We start from the raw sequence: 23,443 nt of genomic DNA, 5'->3' as shown, positions 1-23,443 counted from the left end.
TTTCCACGCTAAAAACCGTAGCATCTTCTTAAAATTCTCCTTCTACCACATTCCAGATATTAACTAGTCGCAAGTTTGGATAAATCACCACAAAATTTCTCACATCCCTCCCCCTTTAAGGACTATTCTCACTGATACTGCCTTCCCCGGGCCCTCCTCATAATGTCTACACATTACAAGTCTCCCTAACTATTCACCTGAACCCAAGCTCCATGCCAACAGCCCATGTTATAAGACTTCAGTCACAGAAATTTCACAGATTATAACTCTGACAGTGTCACTGCCCCAAAAGAAAAATTTCAGAGAATTCCCTGGTGGTCCAGTGGTTAGGGCTCCACACTTTCACTGTTGAGGGCACGGGTTCAATCCCTGGTTAGGGAACTAAGGTCCATAAGTCACGCGACACAGCCAAAGGAAAAAAAAAAAAAAAAGAAAAGAAAAATTTCAGTGGCTACATAGGCCCAAATATTTTAGACTGTTACTTGAGGCCTTTCCCAGTATGTCCCCAATTTATCATAGAAGCAGTTTGTTCTCTATTTACCTTCATGAATCCTACTCCATATGAATACTGGGCTATTCATCATTTCTTAGGCCATCACAGAAATTACATTCCCATCTTCAAGCTTTTTGCTTTTACCATACTGTTTTCTCTATATTAAATGCTTTTCCTCATAAGAAAATCCTGCCTATCTCAAAATAAAATTCCTCCATAAAGTCTCACCTAATCCCCTCAGCCAGATGAACTTTTCCCACTCTGACCGCAGAGCATTATTCCTCTTAATGTGCCACTTTCCAGTTTCCAATGCAAAAAAACCATTATCAGTATCGCTCTTTTCCCTTTATTAGACTGTATGTTATTACAGGACAGGAATCTGACCCTTCTAAACTGTTCATTTTGCAGGTGACTGGCACACAGTGCCTGGCATATGTAAGCATTCCAATATATATTTTGAATTAACTAATGAATGTCCAAAAACTATTTGGTGGGGGTAAATAAAATTATAACATCATTTTAACCTATGCATTAATTTGAGATCTGATATCCAATAATCCGAAAATAAAGTGGACAATTTCTGTAAATTCTGAACCAAGAGTTACAATTGTGATGATACTCACTACAACTGATAGACATAACCAATACTGAAACAACTTTTCTAGAAAAAATCCAAGACAATACTAACCGTCATGCCATTAAATAGCTGTGTACTTGTTTGCACAGAAGATATTTCTTGAAAAGAAAGAACACTGCTAACATACTTGCTTGTAAATCTATCTACAATATTGAAAACACGCTTCTCACTACTATTCCACCACAGCCTAACCATGGCGGGCAAGTCTTTTAATGTCATGTGATAGACTGAACAAGCCAAATGTGGAATATGGTATGGAAGAGTTGAGGTATCTGAGGAAAAAACAAATTCTTAGTTAGTAACATATATTTCTTACATAGAATAAGAGACTAATATTAGTATTTTCTTAGAAAATCATTTTCAATTCCTTAACACTAGTGCTCATAAAACAAACATACCAAAGAAACCAGAACTCGAGTATTAGCTTTTTCTCACACATTCAAAATGAACAATCAGAATTGTAAAAATAATGAAAATCCTGAATGACACTGAAAAATCTGCTTAGAAATAGCACTCTTTATTTCACATGAAAGATCACAAACACTTCAAAGAGGAGGAAGAATTATAAAGATTCTTTTTCTTATAAATTATGAAAAAGAGTCTGGCCTCCTTTACTTTTCCCAGAGCTCACTGATGTGTTATGCAAAAGTTCTAGAATCCCACCTCAGTACTCACAAGACAAAGTCCCATCCTCAGATCTCCAAGGCATTTAAAAAATTCCTATTCTCAGGAAATCACTTAGAACACTGCGGCCCAGCTAGATGCATGCATGTCTATTCCTTCAGCTAAAATGTGAGCTCCCGGAGTGAAAAATAAATTTTACTTATCTTTGTTTCCCCAACTGAAGACTATTTATTTACAGGCCTACAAAACATACTGCGTAACAAATACTTGTTTACTTAGTAAAAGATAATAGTCTCAACAAAGTAAACTTCAAAAATTAATTAAATTCTTAACAACCTTATGCACAAAATCTAATTATATGTCCTATTTAGAGAAATACGGAAAATCTGGCACTTCAACACTCTCATAGCCAGGACACACATCTGGGATTATTCTCCATGCCCTCAGGATAACCTGATCTGAACCTAGTCTCTAAGAAAGAACACAAACACACATCATACTGACCTCTAATACCCAACTGGAGTTCTTCTGTAAAGAATGTTTTAGGGTCCTTATTGGAGAGCTCAACAGCTGTCTCTGCAAAGGTCGGATTTTCTGGCATAAGCCTGAACAGGTGATAGAGCAATTTATTCAAGCTTTTTGTTTTTCGAAGGTACATTGAATACAGAGCTCGAAGCTGGTGGAGAGTAAACAATTTTTGTTAGGAAACCCAATTAAACGAAGAAAATCAGTAGATATGAACAAACTAACGTGTAACAGACTGTACAAGAACACAATACAAAAATGAATTCATTTGAACACTGAGAATGACATGGAAGAGTCCTATAAAATATATGCCACAGTTTTACTTTCCAGTTGTGTCATTTGAAGGCACTGCTCCTGCTTCTCATAAACTAGCAGAAGTTTTCACTATCCCCTCATTATCAGACATATGCCTCTAACATCTTTCTCAAACTGTCTCCCTGTTGATAAGTTCACATCCACTTGGAGTCTCTGAGCTGAGAAAAATCTATTCACCATTCCCCAGAGACGATTTGCTCACTCTCCTCCCAAATCTTCCACAAGTTCCTTCCGCAACATAATCCCTAATCTTTCAAAATTCTGCTTAAAACGAATCCCATTTTTATGGCTGACCTCATGCTATATCAAACATTTCAGCATCCCTTTATGACAGCACAAACTAGTATTTCAAAATGTCTTGGGGTCTTCTCATTAGTTGTTTTATAAATCAGGACATTTCACAAAAAATATGGATTCTTTTTCTGGTTTCTTTTTAAAAAAACAGGAAAATTTGGCACCGTTGGGTGTACTATAGGTATCTATGTGAGACATGTGCTTTAGACTTGTTCCTCAGTAATGTAGTTTTCATTCATTAACATTTACCTTGTAGCTCTTTGGTATTTGTACCCGTTTTAAAATTATTTCTTACACTATGTTTCTTCATAGTACAAATATACCATTTTCTGAACACTATGAATGGTCAAATACAAAGATCAAGCCATAGTATTTGGAACTGATTCTTAAAAAAATGATCAAAGAACCTTTACAATGAAGAAATCTGGAGGACACTACCTTTACCAAGTAACCAAACTTAACATCACCAATAAAAGGACAGATGACATTCTGTGCTCCTGAGGTGAGGCACTGAGAATACATCACCACTGTGCAGTAAATACTCTTGATGAAAAGCAACCAGAATCTAATGTTGAGGAAACTGCCAGACAAATCCAAACTGGAAGACAGTCTACAAAATAACTGATCCGGTGACTGACACCAAAGAAAAGTAGAGGAATTATAAGCTAAAGAAATATGACAGACAAATGCAAACATGACCCTTGATTGAAACCTCAATATAGAAGGAAATAAAACTATAAAGGACATCTGACAACTGGGAAAATTTAAATACAAATTAGATAATATTACTGCATTGAAATCAAATTTGAGTGTAATATTTATATTACATTTATGTTGAAACATGTCTTGTTCTTAGGAGACATATGTTTAAATACTTTTGGTAAAGCATCATGATGTCTGCTGTCCACCTTCTCTGTAAATCCGAATATTTTTCAAAATAAAAAGTTGGAAGCAAAGTAGAATTTCTTAAAAAACTTAATACATATAGCATTGGGCTTTTAAAAACACATGTCTATTACCCAGCAATCACACTCTTAGGTATACAACGCAAGAGAAATGAGAAATATATGTACACCAAAAAAATTTATGCACAAATGCTCACAGCAGCTTTATTCACAATAGGCAAAAAGTGGAAACAACCTAAATGCCCACTGGATGACTGGATAAACAAAATGTGGTATAGTCATACAACGCAATATTATTTAAGCATAAAAAGTAATGCCATACCGATACATGCTATACTACGAATGAATCTTGAAAACAATATGCCATATGAAATAAGCCAGACACAAAAGGCCACATATGTGAAAGGTCCACAGTAGGCAAATCCATAGAGACAGAAAATAGATTAGTGGTTGCCAGTGGCTGGGGAGTTTGAAAGGAAATGGGAAGTGACTGCAGATAGGTAAGGGATTTTTTTGGGGGGTGGAAGGATGTTGAAACTATTCTAAATTTAGATAGTGGTGATAGGTGCACAATTCTGTGAATACACTAGAAACACCAAGCTGTACACTTTAAATAAATTTGATGATATGTGAAATATATCTCAACAAAACTATAAAAAACATACATACAGGTGCGTGCACATGCACGTGCGTGCACACACACACACCTTTGCTTCTAATGCAATCTGATTCACTAGTTTTAAGAAGAACGTTAAAAACAACTCAGATTAAGGACCAAAGTTTTTTAAAATTTTTCGGTTTGTTTTAAGGATTCCTCTAATTAGTGTTATTTACTGGGTTATGCTGGTTTATCTGTTGACAGCTCAGTTCAATTTCTAGGCTCAGTAAATGCTGCTGTAATGCTTTGTGCCCCCTCCCCCTCCCCCACTCTGGCCTAATGGGAAAGATGAGGCGTGGCCAGATTCCTAATTTCTGAATATACGATAACGAGAACGAAATTCTTACACATTAAAACTTCAATTTGCTGTAGTTTTTTAGAGACCAATAATATTTTAAGAAACAAATTTAAAAGCTTAACAAGGAGCTCTTGAAATACATCATACAGCGAATTAAAATTAGCTCAAATCACAAACATAAGTGGTAGGACTGAAAAGAAATAAAATAATTTGAACATCTAGATCAGTGCTGCCTCTGTGATTTGATTTTTCCCTTAAAAAAATGCAAAAGTGCTTATGTTTCTATATTTATACCAAGGTATGGGTTATTAGCAACATAAATTATAACTTAAGGATTCTAAAAAATTACATTGGAAATGAATGCCAAGATGTTTAGTCACACTTTAAATATGTAATAATTAAGTCTTTTTGTATTAACCTGTCAAAGAAGCCACCTACTTTATTAAACTGATTCAATCAATGTGTTAATCTTTTTAAAAGTGGGAATCTGTCAAAAGAATTTTTAAAAATGGAGTAGATTTCTCCAACTTCCTTCTTAAACATGAGACAACAGAGACACCTAGTGCCTGCTAAAATAATTTGGTCAAAATAATTACAATAGGATATTTTCTATATTTAGCAATAATAGTCTGAATTATATAAGGTAGTATTTCACAGATCTTTCTCTGAACACTGATTTTCAAGTAAGGCAATTTCCAATGATGTAGTAATTGACATCTCCACAAGAGTCAGAAGTTGACCAAAGGAAAAAGAATAGCAAGATCCGATTCTTTTGAAACTCTTTACTGTGGTAGCACAAAATTAAATTATAGAAATCTGGTTTCCTGCAATAAAAGGACTTGGTGGCTACATTCAGTTAGAAAAAAAAAATTAATCTAAGCACATTCCAGAGATTAATTACTTTTGCAAAAAAACTGTGTGTGTGTGTGTGTGTGTGTGTGCGTGTGTGTGTGTAAAAACCTGTAGGAGGATGAGGAAGCAGAGAGAGAAATAAATTTAGCAGAATGTCTGAAATTAGCCAGATAAGATTAGATTAAAATGTGAGGCATTTCCCCCTTTTTTCCAAAAGGAGGGGAAGAAAAGGGTTTAGGACAGTAACAGAGAAATACATATAGGACAGAACTGCCAAAAGTCGTCTCATTTTATTTACCTGAGATGCAGCAGCTTTGAAGAAAGTAAGTATTAATTTCCAAGTGAGGAGGTATCCCAGAACATAGCAGAAGTCTTCACTCAGTGGCTTAATAGTAACTATCTGTCCAACAGGAATACATCCCAAAACATTTTCTAGTAAGTCTTCTTGAGTGCTAAGAAGAGACATCAGTGCTGCTGGTGGTGACCTAAGAATCAATGATTAAGCACCACAATTTTCTTCATAACTTGTCCCTTAACAAATTGACAGCACATACAAATTTCAAGCATTTAAAAAAAAATCTTTATTTTCCAAAAAACATTTTAAAAGTCCCCCTTTATAGATTCAGTTTTGACCCCTAATTCACATAGAGGCAGTTACAGAATTTGAAAGACATAAAGTATTATATAAATATATACCTACATTTCCATATTTATAAATATAAAAAAATAAAAATATAATTTTTATATTTATAAATATATAAAATATGCTATAAAATATGAACTCTAGAAGTTAGCACTTAAAGGAAAGACCCTTTTAGAAAACATATATTTCAACCTTCTGTTTTATAGATGAAAAAAAAAATCAGATACCCAGAGAAGCTAAATTATTAGTCTGAAGTCCCTTGGCTAGTCAGGGGAATGATTAGGGCTAACAAATTCTATCAGGTCCTTTATCATCCTATAAAGGGTAAAAAGATCATAAGACTCTATGTTTCTTCAATGAAGTAAATTTTAACATTCACATTAATTCATGACAATGTGAAGTAATTTTCTTCTTTACGGAAGTACTGCACTCATTAACACTTACAGATGAGCTTATAAGATTCTCAAAAAGTGAAATACTTGCGTGCATCTCCTGTCAAACTCTCTTCTCTCTGACATTCTAGCTTGGTTCTCTCCTTTCACCTCTGTGATCTTTCTTCCCTTGTGGCTTCCTACTACCAGTCCATAAACAAGTCTTCTTTAAGCTTCTACCCTTAAGTTTTTACCTTCAATACCACCATCTCATGTACCAACCCTTTTCCATTCCATACCAACCGTCACTAGATTTTACAAACAACAGCTCTCCACTTTCTACACTAACCTCCATGCACTGCTACGACTTCTGGCATGGCGTCCCCCTCTGCTTGCTTCTTCGTACAGTTTAGGCTTTATACTGTTGCCAGAATCAGCTGGTAGTATCCCATCTTCTACCAAACAATGCCCCGACTCCTAGAAAATGTCATTTTGAAGGCCCTTCATTACCTTCCAGCTTCATCTTCCACTCTACCCTCCTTGCCTACTCCACACATATTCATTTATACTTTTATTCAACAAATGAGCACTATTTATGACTGTTTTAGGCCAAAAAACCTGGGTCTGTGAATACAGTCAGGAACAAGAGACAAAAATGTCTGCCTGCACAGAGCTTATATTCCAGTGGAAGAAGATCTAGACAATTAAAAAATACGTTAAATGGCAACTACTCAATATTCCCCAAGCATTTCCTGAACACTCATGCCTCAATGCCTTTGCACATGGTGTTCACACAACTTTTCCCTGCCCTACTAAAGTGCTCCCTAATCTGAAATGTCCAGCATAAATGTCTCTTCCTCACGAGAATGTCTTCTCTTCCTGGCACAGCAGTTGTGTCCCTCTAACATCATCCTTTTTCTTAGCACTTGTCATACACTGTCTTCTATTATAGGGTAATATCATCTAAATTAGATTATAAACTCTTTAAGAAAAATACTGTTTACCTAACACTGTATTCTCCCCTCAATGTTTAATTAATACTTTGCACAAAGGGGTGCACAATGGATTTTTGAATTGATATACTCTTTCCACAGCTCCCATGTGGCCAAAGACAGTTTTACTAAACAGTAGCAAACTGAAAATGATTTAGGAACAATTAAGAAGAGAGAGTAACTATCTCTTTGGGTGAACTCTAAATTTCATTTGTATCTCACAGATAAACTTACAAGATCTGAAGGAACATATACTCTAAATTTAGAGCTTTTGTATTGCCTCAGTCTTCTAAAGTCATTATGATGGATTATGAGAATTTAATAAAGCAAACTACAGATGGTCCCCAACTTACGATGGTTTGACTTACAATTTTTCAACTTTGCAATAGTGTGAAAGCAATAAGCAATCAATAGAAACCATACTAAGAATTTTGGTCATTTCCCAGGCTGGCGATATGCAGTACACTACTCTCTTATGATGCTGGGCAGTGGTGGCGAACTGCAGCTCCCAGTCAGCCACGCGATCACACGGGTTAACAACCAATACGCTCACAACCATTCTTACCCGCTTTTCCCTTTCTGTATCCAATAAATTACATGAGATATTTAACACTTTATAAGATGGCTCTGTGTTAGATGATTTTTTTTTTTTTTTTGGCTGCCTTGGGTCTTCGTTGCTGCGTGCGGGCTTTCTCTAGTTGCAGTGAGCGGGGGACACTCTTCGATGCGGTGCGCAGGTTTCTCACTGCAGTGGCTTCTCTCGTGGAGCACGGGCTCTAGGCGCGCGGGCTTCAGCAGTTGTGGCGCACGGGCTTAGTTGCTCCGCGGCATGTGGGATCTTCCAGGACGAGGGCTTGAATCCGTGTCCCCTGCATTGGCAGGTGGGTTCTTAACCACTGCGTCACCAGGGAAGTCCCCGTGTTAGATGATTGTGCCCAACTGTGGGCTCATGTAAAGTGTTCTGAGGCTGAGTAGGTGAGGCTAAGCTGATGTTCGGTAGGTTAGGGGTGTCAAATGAATTTTTTAAGATTAATTAATCAATTAATTTATTTTCGGCTGTGCTGGGTCTTCGTTGCTGCGCATGGGCTTCCTCTAGTTGCGGCAAGTGGGGGCTACTCTTTGCTGCGGTGCGTGGGCTTCTCATTGCGGTGGCTTCTCTTGTTGGGGAGCACGGGCTCCAGGCACACGGGCTCAGTAGTTGTGACTCACGGGCTCTAGAGCGCAGGCTCAGTAATTGTGGTGCACGGGCTTAGTTGCTCCACGGCATGTGGGATCTTCCCGGACCAGGGCTGGAACCCGTGTCCCCTGCATTGGCTGGCAGATCCTTAACCACTGCACCACCAGGGAAGCCCTCAAATGCATTTTTGACTCAACACAATTTTCAACTTACAATGACTTTACTGGGATATAACCCCGTAAGTCAAAGAAGCTTTGTATTAAAAAAAACTTACAAGGCTGGTTCTTCTTCTTCATCTCCATATGACTTTAGATTATCCTGATCATATTGTGGGAATTCAGGCATCAATCTGGAAGTTAGAATATTTAAATTATATTAAATGGTTCATTGTTAAATCATGCTTAAAAGCAAAAAGACCAATACTTATTCTGTAATGAGTATTTTTACTGAGTTTTTTCTGAAATAACCCATTATGGCCAGGACTATCTAAATGTAAACTGTGCATGGAGAACAGTGACCTAAAAGATCAAAAACTTGGCATCCCTGTTATTGAAATGCATAGTCAAGCTTACTCTGTTGTTGTTTTAACTGTGACTTTTTTTAATGACTAAAAGTTAAAGCTAAATATATATTCCATTTTTTTAGAACACCACGACACTGATTCAATTGAAAGAATTCTTACTTGTATAGCATGTGATAAACAGCAATTTGCACAGGCCGAGCTCTGTAAAGGAGTAATGGGGCTAATGTATTTAACAAAGTCTGGAGATACTCTGGCAAGTTTGTTTTTTGGCCAGCAACCAATCTTGCAGGGAGTTTTTGACTCAATAGCTGATCCTTTGGGATATAAGTTAATGTTTCACACATGGGCTTCAGCATTGCATTCTGAAATGATGTTTCAGATGTATCTTTGCTTTCTCCTGATGACAAAAAGGAAAGAAATATTCATACCCCAAAACAAAGTGAGTAATACAGCTTGACCCATTCACAGACAACCAAATGTTACTTAAGAAAATGAAATAAAAACTTGACAAACATTAAAGCAGTCCTAACTAGAAACATGAACTGAATATATATTTCAGATAATCTCAACTATTTAATGACTTCTATTATCTCATCCTTAAAAAAAAAAAAGACATGTGAGTTAAAAAAATCTATTCTTGTTATCTGAATTAGTATTATTTTACTTTTCAATGGTCTTCGGATGTCTTGCCATTTTTCAATTCTTGTCTGTAAAGCAGAAGCATATACGATGCTTCTGAGATGCCAAGCTTTCTCTCTGGCTCTTTTACTATTTTGTACTGTGTGACTTAAACATCCAGAGTTGTTTTTTTTTTTTTTTTAACTTTTCAACAAGTCATTTTCAATGAATCTCACTATTATTCCCTTTTTCACTTGCCTGTAACAGTCACCAAAAGAGGTAAAAGCAAACTGTGGATGCCTGGAGAAAAAAATTCTTTCCATTCACTGATTAGATTTACAGGAAGACTGCCAGTGGTATCCAGAGTTGTGGAATCAAAAAAAGCACTGAGTTCACAGGTCAAATCACAGCTGACACAGGCAAACAGTTGTACAAGTGGAACAGAATACAATGTCTGATTCTCATTTGTTGTCTGAAGAAACAAAAATTAAATAAGTAAGCAGACTTCTAGAATACTACAAATCAAGGCAATAAAGAAAAGTCCCTTTCATTTCTCTAAATTTGAAAAGAAGCAGGTGAAATGCATACTCTCAGAAGACATTTATATATTTTACATCAAAATAACTTCGTTTCAAAACTAAATATTAGGAATTATCGGTAGAATCAATCCATTTATTCTAAAATGTTTTTTATTTCTAAAACTATGAAAGAAAATATTATCAATTACCATTTACCAAGTTGAGTACATTAAAAGCACATTTATAATCTTCTCAGGATCCCTATAGGAGCCCTAGTAATTGGGTATTGTTAAACTATTCTAAAATAAGGAAACTGAGGCTCAACTAGGTAAACTTTAATACTCTAAGCCACACAGCTGACAGCGGGCAAAGCAGAGATTCAGACAAATTCAACTCTGACTGACTTGCTATGTGACAGCCCATAAGTATTACACATCTGGTTGCTTTGGGTCATAAAAAGAACACTAATTCCCTCTGAATTTGCTTAATCTTTAATGCATTACTCTGGCAATACTGAAACAGTACATTTTAAGAATAATTTAATTAGAACCAAAAGACCTAAAAACTTGTCATGAAAAGATAAAACCTTAATGGGCTGTACTGCAAATATTATACCAGGATGAGCTAACGGAGAGAACATTTTAAAAGCAATTAGCAGATTTGTTACTGAATGATTTTGACAGACATTAAACCTCAATCATTTTACTGATCTGTCAAGTAGTAGCTGGTGTGGAACATATCTATAAAGTGTTTAAACATTTGCAAAGGAGCTAACTACAATCATTACTTGAAGAAGATTAGCGAATAGTTCTGGTACACAGATATGCACGAAGACCCAGTAGCTGTGATGACCCAGCAGGTTAATTTACCTCCAACCAAGCCAACATGGAGCACATGATGAAGTCCCATTCACTCTCTGCCAAAGGAGATGAGCAGTATTTCAGAAATAGGGAAAGGAACCGGATTATTTCTATATTTACACCGAGTATCTCTGGACTTACTTCTGACAGATTACTGTGATAAAGACAAAAACAAAACAAAACACTGAAGAATTATATAGACATTCAATTGGAAACATTTAAATCTCATATATTTACAATAGACTGACTGAAATGTCTACCATCTTATTGCTCTACAAAACTGTGACTATAAGATACATAATCTCAGTCCACATCATAAATAGAGGGAAAAAAACTGTATAAAGTATTACCTACCAACTGAAAAGAAAAATATCTTCATGATCTTTCTTCCAGGTTATCAGAATTTTTAATATACCATGTAATAGCTCTCCATCATCTATGCTTTTGGTTTGCAGACAAGAATTGAAAATGGCGAGATGTCCAAAACCTCCTAAAGCAAAATAAAAAATTAAAAATGTTTTAAATTGTATTGCTACTATAAAAAAGAAAGTCTACTTTGAGATAGGTTAAAAACTTTCTTCAGAAGTGTCCAGGTTAAGAACCCTGAAAATTAGGGCTTACATGAAAGAGTCAACAAATGAGCTTATAAACTCCACAGGGCAGGGACCCTGTCTCCACACCCAGTGCAGAAAAGAAAGTGTGGAGGGGAAGCTGGGAAGCAAGTAAATGATACTGTGCATTAAACTAACCTATGCTACTTCTTTGTTTTCTTAAGTATAGTACTTATTCAGCATACCTACCTCTCAAAAAACAAACAAACCCTAGATAGAGTGCTAAGTTAAATAAAGTTGGAAGATAGAACATCCTATTTCATAATTCATACATTCACTCAGTAAGCATCTGCTATGTCTGGAAAGTTCTTAAGGGTTCCCTACTCTTTAGTATCCCTGGTTGCTCCTTATCCTTCAACTCTCAGCTTAAATACTGCCTCCACACTGAAATTCCCAAGTATACAAAGTATGCACCTCCTCATTTCTCTAATATCCTTATTTGTTGCCTTTATAGCACTAATGTTTACTTGTTTGTTTATTTATTTATTTTGGGGGGAGGAGCTCTACTTTTTTATTATTAAAATTAATAATGTTATATTCGTTTCAGGTATACAACATAGCTTTTCTGATATTTTTATACATTATAAAATGATCACCACTGCAGTAAGACCAGTTACCATCCATCACCATACAAGGTTGTTAAAATATTATTGACCTTATTCCCTAGCTGTACATGTTTACTTATTTATTATCTTAATTAGAAAGTAAGCTCCATGAAAGCAGGAACCTTGTCTGTTTTACTTACCACTAGCCTATGTCCCCCTAGCATGATGCTTGAGATCCAGAGACATTTATTTTGACTGACTAAATGAAGAAGAACAAATAAATGAGTGAATACAAGGTACACTGTTAGATGCTGGGGAGAGAAAGCTGAACAAAATCCAGTCTCTGAAGGGACTCATCTAGCAGTATTGGCAGACTTAAAAACAAATTAGAATATAATATGGACACAAACTGAGAGCCCAGAACAGGAAATCAGATTTGAGTCAGAAGAGGCTTCCTAAAGTTGGTGTGTGAACTGGGATTTATCAAAAGATCAAAGTCTGCAAGCCTAGAAAAGGGACACTCCAAGGAATGCTAAGGCACAAAGTTGTAAGAAAGTATAGTGTTCAAAATTCATGAGAATTTAGCGTGGTCAGGGTCCAGGATGGAAGCAAAAGAGGTAAAACCGGAGAAATCAGTTGCAGTAAGATTGTAAAATGTCTTATAGGCCAAACTAAGGACTTAGGTTTTTATCCTGCAGGTAAATGGGAACCAAGGAAAAAAGCAAAAATTAATTAATTAATAACAACGTAATCTTCCTTTAAAGGCTGAGGAAGAATTTTTTTAAAAAATCTTCCTGACAAAATAGAAGAGGCTCAAGTTCAATCAGAAACAACTGATTTTCTAATAACTGAAAAGCATTTCTTAGCTAATTCTGTTTTGTCACTTTGGCTGGAAGAGCAAAATTGACTGTCAAATCTTAAAAACATTCCCCTTCCTGTTGGCCTCTGCACAGCTGGGCACCTCTGGTCTGTGCGAACAGCACATAATTGTGTGGCACCGCGGTCCTGTCTCCTGCCCCTTCCCCCTCTCTGCCATCCTTCAGTTATAACCCGTGCTGGAGAAATAACCTACACCTCCATCAGGTAATCCTCTCTTCCATGCACAATAAGTTCAACTGTATCCCTGTTCCAGAACTGCAAATCCCAACCTAATCCCACAGTTTAACTACATAAGGGAGCTCAACGGTAAAGCTTAATGCCACAAAAGTTTATTTTTGACACCGGCTGGCCCTATCAAGGCAATTCTGTTTCATTATGTTCTTTGATGGACATATTCTTCTTCCACTATTTCAAACTTTCCCTACCCTTCTTAAAATCTACAATCCAGTTTTTACTTATTAAATGACCTAAAGAGACATGAAGCCATGAAGTTCCCAACCCCCTCTATACCTACATGTGCGTCCATCCTACACCTCTCCTTATCTTGTCTCCACCTATACGTGGTTGGTATCTTCTAACTGCTCTAGATCCAGCCCTACATGCCCTCCCCTCTCACCTTCTCAGTGGGAGCTATCATCAGTTATTCCGTCTCTATTTTCTATTCCCCCTCCGCCCCCACAACATGTATTTCCCCTTTGACCTTGTGTTCATCTCCAGCTTTCACCTCTTTCAACGTCCCTTTCTGCCAAACACGCAGAACAGACTATCTGCTCCCATTTTCTCACCACTATTCATTCCAACAATGCCAAAGCCAATGGCTGAACTGTGGCATTTAACGGGTGATGAATATTACCTAAAACTCTGCTTTTGCTTATCTTTTTTTATCTTTAGTCCTTATTCTCAAATGTGCCTCCATCCACATACCTATTAAATCTATGTACTGGTGTTCCCTTGATGTTCTTTTCACTCTTCACTCTCCCTAAACAAGCTCATACTCATTTACAGGTTATACTATCACCTACATGACATGAACTTTGAAAGCAGTATTTCCATCCAGCCAATAGTCTATTGCTTACTGACAATCTCCATTTTAGTATTTATTCCAAAGACCCCTTAACCTAATGTGTCTGAAACTCAACATTAGCTCCCTGTATACTCCTTCCCCATGCTCCTTCCAATACTCAAGTCTCCTATAGGGTTTCCTATAAGGCCTAAAGGTACTTCCATATACCCAATCCAGAAATATAATCACAGAACCCCATCAATTCTACTTCCTGCATCTTTCATTTCCATCTGTGCCTTGATTCAAGCTCTCTTATCTCTCATCATGATTATTCCCATAGCTCTCTACCTAGTCTTCTGCCCCTAATCTCTCTTCTCTCACATTCACCCTTCACACAGTTGTCAAAATAATCTTTCTAACGTAAATGTGATAGTCTTACTACCTTCCTATCTAACTTGGGCCAATAGCTCCTTACCTCCTACCACTTAAAGTCCAAACTCCATAACTGACAAAACTAGGCCTTTATGATCTGTTCTTCAAAAATCCATATTCTTGTGAACCCTAACAGCTCTGTCCCCAACTTTCTACCTTAAATGCCAACCAAAATGAACTATCTACATTCTCCTATGTTTTTGTGTACCTGGAATACCTTTCCCAGTCGTGTCCATACGGAAAACTATCTTTCATCACTCCGTTGAAATATTTCTCTTTGTGAAATAGCCAGAACACCTCAAAGCAAAGTGGAAAACTCCTTTTCTGCACTTCCACACATATGACATCTTTTTGCTACGTCAGTTATCATACAACTTTATGTCTACCTTCTCTACAAAAGGAACTGCCACATAGCCAGGGTCAGTAAGTGCTTGTTAAATTAATAAGCAAATGAACTAATAGAGTACAGAATGTCCGAAAAGTTTAAAACATAACAAAAGCTGTTCCCTCTTTTGCCTTTGTAAGTTCAATCACTGGTTGACTAGGGAGAGATGACGCACAGCTAAAATAAGCTATACATGGAAAAGAAATGATTAGAGGATATCTGTGGTTATGAATCTTCCCGTAAGGCAGCAGCATTTCTGACCTGCAAAATGGTAACAGCCACTCTCCAATGACACTCGTCCTACTGAGTCAACTTGTTATATAGCAAAAGTATAAACTAGGAAAAAAATTAACTATAATTCATCTCTGCTAGATTTGGATTTAGATATTAAGAAACACTTCTTTCATCTCAAGCAATAATTAGTGAAATATTTATTACCAAGCAACTAACCATTAATACTGCAAACATCTTCCTTGGTCCAGGCCAAAAGGGCAGGTATACATTGAGCAATGAATTCTTTCTTGTCTTCTTTTGACAAAAATGGACAGAGACTTTGAATGGTATGCATATTACCTTCTGTTAGTGGAAAAAAACTGTTTAAAGAACAAAAAAAAGGTATGAATTATATTTATCCTAAATAGTTATTTCAGAAAATTCTTCTTATTCAGACTATTCAGAAAGACTAGTATTTCCACTATATAAAATAATTGTAGAGAAAAAAAAGAAACTAGGAAAGAGACTGACACTTGCTGAGTCTGGATGACGAACTGTGGATAATTATTTTTTGCTGCTTCTTTCTCTTTTTCACTTTTCTAATTTTTAAAATAACTTTCACCATGTATAATTTTTTTAAATTATACATGATTATGCTCTCTTTAAGAGTCTACTGATTCAATTTAAAGAGTACCAGTTGCATGTTGTTTGTATGAACTGATATTCATATATGTGCATATATAGTTGGGTTTTATTTACCTAAGTTTTGTATTATTTGCCACTTATATACTTTGTAGATTGTTTTTTATATCTTTATTGGAGTATAATTGTTTTACAACGTTGTGTTAGTTTCTGTTGTACAACTAAGTGAATCAGCTATACATATACATATATCCCCATATCCCCTCCCTCTTGAGCCTCCCTCCCATCCTCCCTGGACCAGGGAAGTCCATTCTTTCCACTTTAAAGCTATATAACTAGATTAAAAACAAAACCAGGGACTTCCCTGGTGGCGCAGTGATTAAAGATCTGCCTGCCAATGCAGGGGACACGGGTTCGAGCCCGGGTCCGGGAAGATCCCACGTGCCACGGAGCAACTAAGCCGGTGCAACACAGCTACTGAGCCTGCGCTCTAGAGCCCGTGAGCCACAACTACAGAGCCCGCGTGCCACAACTACTGAAGCCCGAGTGCCTAGAGCCCGTGTTCTGCAAAAAGAGAAGCCACTGCAATGAGAAGCCTGCGCACCGCAAGGAAGAGTAGCCCCCGCTCACCGCAACTACGGAAAGCCCGTGCGCAGCAATGAAGACCCAACGCAGCCAAAAATAAATTAAAAAAGAAACCCCCCAATATTCCACACTATCATAATTTAACTATTTCCCTGTTAGTGGACATTTAGGTTTTTCCCCCAAAATTTTTGCTCTTACAAATAATGCTGTAATAACTGTCTTCGAGCAGATACTATTCTGCATATGTGCAAATACCTCTTCAGGCTAGATTCCTGGAAGTAGAATTGCAAAATCAAAGGATTTGAGTGTATTATATTTTGATAATTTCAAGTTGCTTTTCAAAAAAGCATAATCAATTTACATTTTCACTAAAAATGTACAAGCTTGGTTTGCTACACACTTAATGACTCTTTTTAATTCCTGGCAATATGGTAGATAAAATGTACTACTTTTAATTTGTATTTCTTTCGTATTTCACATTTCATAAATGAATTATCTTTGCCTATTTCACCTATGAATTACCTGTTCAAGTCCTAGACACATTCTTCAATTTGAATAGTTTTATTAATAGAAGCTATTTATATATTATGAATATTAATTCTTTATTAATTTGCAAGTGTTTTCTTCCATTTTGCGACCTGCCCTTTAACCTTTGCTTACTGTACTTTTATCATACAGAAGTTTTCTTTTTAAATTGTGGTAAAGTACACATTATGTAAAATTTACCATATTAAAGTGTACAGTTCAGCAGTGTTATGTTCATTCACATGGTTGTGCAACCAATCCCCAGAACATTTTCATTCACAAAACTGAAACTCTATCCATTAATTAAGAACTCTCCATCTCCCTTCCCTTCAGCCCCTGACAACCATCATTCTACTTTCTGTCTCTATGAATTTGACTATGCTACGTACCTCATATAAGTGGAATCATACAGTATTTGTCTTTTTGTGACTGTTTTATTTCACTGAGCTTATGTCCTCAAGGTTCATCCACATTTTTTTTAACATCTTTATTCGAGTATAATTGCTCTACAATGGTGTTAGTTTCTGCTGTATAACAAAGTGAACCAGCCATACATATACAAATATCCCCGTATCTCCTCCCTCTGGCGTCTCCCACCCACCCTCCCCATCCACATTTTAACATGTCAGAATTTCCTTCCTTTTTAAGGCAGAATAATATTCCACTATATCCATTATATGTATATACCACATTTTTGTTTATCCATTTATCTGCTGATGGGCACAAAGGTTTTTGTTTTTACAAAATCAGGTATCTATTGTTTCTTTTATGGATTCTGGGTTTGTGCTTTGCTTAAGATCTTCCCCATGCCAAGATTATACAGTCTCATTTTCCCCTAATACTTTTATAGGTCTGTTCTTTACATTTAGTTTTCATCTGGGCTTTACTTTTATGTATAATGTAAGGGAGTGGGTCTCACAATTTTTTTCAAACACATGTCCAATTTTCCTAATGTCATTTATTATTGACTCATCTCACTGATTTGAAAGACCACCTGTATCAAAAACTAAATTTTCATATATGTATGGACTGGTTTCTGGACTCTATTTTGATCCAGTGATCTGCGTGTTCACCAATTTCATAGTGCTTAATTATTATTTTGGTAGGGCAAGTCCTTTTCACTTTTCTCTTTCATAAATGTCCCAGCTATTCTTAAGCATTTTCTTCCTTCAAATGCATACTATGTTTAGAACAGTTTGTCAAGTTTTTCAAAAAATGGTGCTGAAATTTTGATTGACATTACACTGAAATTATAGATACAACAATTTTTATAATGTATCTTCCCACCTTCTTTTGTGATCTTAAGTTTTACAATTTTAAATTTTTGTTAAATTTATTTCTGGGTATTTACAGTTTTGTTGTCATTGTGAACAGAATTTCTTTTTTCCTATGCCCTTTTTTAACTGATTATTACTGGTGAATAAGAAAGATATTGACTTCTGTATGTCAAGTATATGTCCATCTCATTTGCAATTACTTTTAATAGTTATTTAGTTAATTCCCTATGACTTTTATAATCAGAAAAATATTAAAAATTATGCTGAATAAAAAAAGCTAACATCACGACTTCCCTGGTGGCGGTGGTTAAGAATCTGCCTGTCAATGCAGGGCACACGGGTTTGACCCCTGGTCCAGGAAGATCCCACATGCCGTGGAGCAACTAAGCCCGTGTGCCACAACTACTGAGCCTGCGCTCTAGAGCCCGCGAGCCACACCTACTGAAGCCCACGCACCTAGAGCCCGTGCTCTGCAAAAAGAGAAGCCACTGCAATAAGAAGCCCACGCACCGCAATGCAGAGTAGCCCCCGCTCGCCACAACTAGAAAAAGCCCACGCACAGCAACGAAGGCCCAACGTAGCCAAAAATAAATTAAATTACTTAAAAAAAAAAAGCTAACATCAAAAGATCATATGCTATATGACTCTGTTTATATAACATTCCCAAATGATAAAATTATATAGAGAACAGATTATTGTTTGCCAGAGGTGAGGAGAATGGTAAGAGGGGAGGTGGCTGAGGCAAGAAAGGGTAACATAGGGGATCCTTCTGATAAAACTATTCTGTAGCTTGTAATGTGGTGGTGGTAACCCACACAGAACACACACACAAACACGTGAGTGCAAGTAAACTTGGTCAGTGAATTGTATCAATGCCATTCTCTTGGTTGTGAAATTGTACTAAAGTTATACAAACTGGTACCACTGGAAGAAACTGAATGAAAGGTACACAGAATTTCTTTGTATTTTTTATAATTGCATGTGAACCTATAATCCACATTAATAACTGAACTCAAAATAATATATTTAGGACTTCCCTGGTGGCACAGTGGTTAAGAATCCACCTGCCAATGCAGAGGACACAGGTTCGAGCCCTGGTCCGGGAAGATCCCACATGCCGCGGAGCAACTAAGCCCATGTGCCACATACTACTGAGCCCACGCTCTAGAGCCGGCGAGCCACACCTACTGAGCCCACGTGCCACAACTACTGAAGCCTGTGCACCTAGACCTGTTTTCTGCAAAAAGAGAAGTCACCACAATGAGAAGCCTGTGCACCACAATGAAGGGTAGCCCATGCTCATCACCAACTAGAGAAAGCCTGCGTGCAGCAACAAAAACCCAATGCAGCCAAATAAATAAATTTATATATATATAAATTCTTCTAAAATATAGTTTTAAATTTTTAAATAAGATTAAAAATATCAAAATTTAGCTTATAACTCTACTGCACCAGAATACACACACACACACACACACACACACACACATAATTTCTGAATTCTTCTTGGTAAATCAGTAAATTCAAAATGCCTCTTGGTAAATTTCAGCTAGGTGTTTAATCCGAATGTTCAGCTTCTCTAGTATGATCAACTCTAGTACATCTCTAGTATGTCCAACCTCACTATTTGTCTTAAGAACACATTTATTGCGTTTTTAGAATATTCTTCAATAGGATGATCCTTATTTAAGAGTAAGTAACCTTTTTTTTAATTTAGTTCTTTTAATTTATTTTTTATTGAAGTACAGTTGAATTACAATGTTGTGTTTATTACTGCTGTTCAGCAAAATGACTCAGTTATACATATATATACATTCTTTTCATATTCTTTTCCATTATGGCTTATCACAGGATATTGAATAAAGTTAAGAGTAAGTAACTTTCCTTATCATTTCCATTTAGAAAATAAAATGATGCAAGAAGGATAGGGAAGGGGAAAAGATAGATTTTACCAGAGAGATTTCTGGGGAAAATAGAACATGTTTATGAAATGTTAATTATTTAAAGCACGTATAAAATTCCTCAACAAAATGTTATAAGGTTAAAAATGCTTATTAAAAAAAAGACGTATCGCAACCTAATGCAATTTAAATTGTTAAGTCTCATTTTCTTTAATTTCCTCATTTCCTAAGTCTTGTTTTCCTGACTCATTAGAGACTGTTTGTTAGTTTGGGGTTGCCAAAGTGACCACTCATAATAAATTTCAAAGTAAAAGTATTTTCAATAAGAATACCCTTCTTTTCTCCTATAATGCCGTTTTACTTCATCAGATGAAACACTTCGGGAAAGGATCAACTTAGCAATAATAAGAGACCAAAGGGTGCCATTTTCCCTGGATCTAAAAGAGGAAAAAAAATTCCGTTTTTAAAGTGTACTTAAGAGTTTTAAACAATGCTTACCTGGATTCCTTATACAGAACTAAATAAATCACCTTGTAAGGGTATCAATTCACACAGCACTTCTGCACCCAAACAACTGCTGTTACCAAAAGGATTGGGAACTTAACTTCTGAAACTCCTTTACAGCTGATATTGAGCTCTCATCCAAGGCAATCCCAAAGCCCCTCAAGTTCCAATAGGGGAGATGACCTTAAAGATTAAGCTTGAGGACCAGAGGTTGCAGCTGGAAAGAGGACATATCCCAGAGGACACCGAGGATTGTTGAAGTTGAGAAAGCAAGGAGGTATTGATATCCACTGAGGAAAGTTCTGAGTGTCAAGTATGTAGAGTGGGACTGGAAAGGAAGACCTGTTCAGCCTGGGGCCTCTGATACTGCAAAGCATACGAAAAATACTACAGGCAAGTGAAAAACTCTTCAAGAGAGCAGTTCAACACAGTAATTTCAATGAGCTAACCATCAAACTGCTATAACCTCTACAATAACTCTGTTTTCATACCTACTTCCTCGTCTAGGGGAGAGGGTGTTGTGGTTATGATATTAAGACACACCTGCAACAACATGCAAGGTAAAAGGTTAAATTTAGAGTAGTGGAAGGATGGGTTACATATGTCAAATTAAAATAACTTCTACAGGATTGTCATCTGGCCCTTGAATGTATTTATGGATTTAATAACACAGGCAAAGTCCAAATATCTCACCAGAAGAGTAAATCAAGTACTTAGTATCCACAAAGTATTTATCATTAAGAATTGGGATTAATTTAGATAAACTCTCTGATTCAAAGATTAGCATGAAGTGGGCTTACATTTTAAAGACACAAGCCATAAACTAGCAAAACAGTCATAAAAAAATGGAAATTGAAAGAGATTCTTACCTGTTAAATAACAGCTGTAAAAGGCCAGAAGTATTACCAAGTCCACATAAGTTATCGTATGTAATATTCATTTTTTGAAGCATTTCACAAAATCCAGTTAGAAAAATAGGCGGATTGTCTAATTCTTCATACCACTGCAATGAATAGAGCAGTTCTGCAACTAACAGAATGGACAACACATTATTGAGTATACTTTGTGAACAGACCTTTGAACTGTTTTCACTTGTCCCCCCCATTCCCTAACATTGTTATGCCCACTAATTTCAAAATATCTATGAACTGGGACTTCCCTGGTGGTCCAGTGGTTAAGACTCTGCACTTCCAATGCAGGGGTCACTGGTCTGATCCGTGGTCGGGGAACTAAGATCCCACATGCTACGTAGTGCAATCAAGCAATCAATAATCTGTGAACTGATTTTCCACTATTTGATGTTCAAGTACGGGGAACTAAGATCCCACATGCCGCATAGCACAGCCAATCAATCAATCAATCAATATCTATGAACTGATTTTCAACTATTTGATGTTCAACTATAATGAAAGCTGAGAATACCTAATACAAAATATCACTCCTCTCCCAAACATTACTTGGTCCCTTTTCTGATTAGTTAAGAATGTGACAGTAACCTAAGTTATCAGAGAGAGATACTGGAAGAATCTTCCTACTATTTTTGCCACAAATGATAAGAAGTTGCATCCAGGATAAACAACTAAGCAACCCAAGACCTGAGAAGTTCAAGTCAATGTGTTAAGAAATGGGAGAGGGTCTTCCCTGGTGGCGCAGTGGTTGAGAGTCCGCCTGCCAATGCAGGGGACGCGGGTTCATGCCCCGGTCCGGGAAGATCCCACATGCTGCGGAGCAGCTGGGCCTGTGAGCCATGGCCGCTGAGCCTGCGCGTCCGGAGCCTGTGCTCCGCAACGGGACAGGCCAAAACAGTGAGAGGCCCGCGTACCGCAAAAAAAAAAAAAGAAAAAAGAAATGGGAGAGAGCACGATCTAGTACACAGGGCATGGGCCTAGGTGACAGACTAGTCTGGATTCAAATGAGCTGCACACATCGTTATCAGCTAGGATAATACAAATCTACCTCACGGGACTACTGTGAGAAGTAAATGACCAAGTATCACAAAACCTGGCATGTCACAGGTTTTCAATACATAATTAGTCACACTCTCTTTTATAAAGCCAGGTATGGATTTTGGAGTTAAAAGACTTGAAACCTGGTTCAAAAATCAAATCCCATCCCTTGCAAGTTCCAGATAAGAAAAACAACAAAAATTATTACTCTAATTTCCATTGTTGTTTTTGGACAGATTCACTCTATGAGTAAAGTAAAGAGCAGGCTAATCTCCTCGACCTCAACTGCACGTGGAGTTCGCTCACCACGAGAGGTGTTCCAGCTTTCTTCCACAGAGCACAATATTCTCCTCTGCTAGTAACTGTACTCAGCTGAGGGCTCACAATCAAAACTGATACAGGAATTATGCAAGTCCTTTCAGGCCATTTTGTACAGGTCACACTGCTACCTACAATTCTACACCATTTCCTGGAATGGGGGAATTTTTAAATCCTTTTGAAATTCAACATTTGAAGCTCCACTTACTGGGAAAAAAAAATTATTGCCCTATACAAAGGTAGATTGATTCAAAGTTAATTGAAAATTCAGAATCCTTGATGAAACACAAGACTCACTTAACCATTTTCTTTAGGGTTATGTGCCATAGGATGCGCTTATATTGATGTCATGCCAACTAGAGTAACATCTTATA

The 23,443-nt window shown here is 36.9% G+C and overlaps 1 protein-coding gene across 5 annotated transcripts in view; it reads right to left on the bottom strand.

Annotated features, from left to right (window-relative positions):
* The window catches only part of LTN1 (listerin E3 ubiquitin protein ligase 1), a 65,822-nt gene that overhangs the window by 5,166 nt on the left and 37,213 nt on the right, over window positions 1–23,443 (bottom strand). For 3 of the 5 annotated variants that reach the window (XM_027101784.1, XM_027101777.1, XM_027101793.1), the window contains 11 exons: window positions 21,675–21,834; window positions 20,634–20,738; window positions 15,609–15,751; window positions 11,658–11,793; window positions 11,313–11,457; window positions 10,184–10,397; window positions 9,467–9,704; window positions 9,059–9,133; window positions 5,900–6,086; window positions 2,259–2,430; window positions 1,182–1,402 (listed from right to left, as the gene is read on the bottom strand). In XM_027101784.1, the coding sequence (XP_026957585.1) occupies window positions 1,182–1,402; window positions 2,259–2,430; window positions 5,900–6,086; window positions 9,059–9,133; window positions 9,467–9,704; window positions 10,184–10,397; window positions 11,313–11,457; window positions 11,658–11,793; window positions 15,609–15,751; window positions 20,634–20,738; window positions 21,675–21,834 (1,796 nt within the window). Of the gene's footprint in view, window positions 1–1,181; window positions 1,403–2,258; window positions 2,431–5,899; window positions 6,087–6,131; window positions 7,093–9,058; window positions 9,134–9,466; window positions 9,705–10,183; window positions 10,398–11,312; window positions 11,458–11,657; window positions 11,794–15,608; window positions 15,752–20,633; window positions 20,739–21,674; window positions 21,835–23,443 lie in introns of those variants that run through there. The other 2 variants (XM_027101802.1, XM_027101807.1) reach the window with 2 other exon arrangements.

The sequence above is a fragment of the Aethalodelphis obliquidens genome, unplaced genomic scaffold, assembly GCF_003676395.1.
Source record: "Aethalodelphis obliquidens isolate GAN/ISIS:26980383/991018 unplaced genomic scaffold, ASM367639v1 scaffold1, whole genome shotgun sequence".
Taxonomy (NCBI): domain Eukaryota; kingdom Metazoa; phylum Chordata; class Mammalia; order Artiodactyla; family Delphinidae; genus Aethalodelphis; species Aethalodelphis obliquidens.
This window is presented reverse-complemented; position numbering and strand designations above follow the sequence as displayed.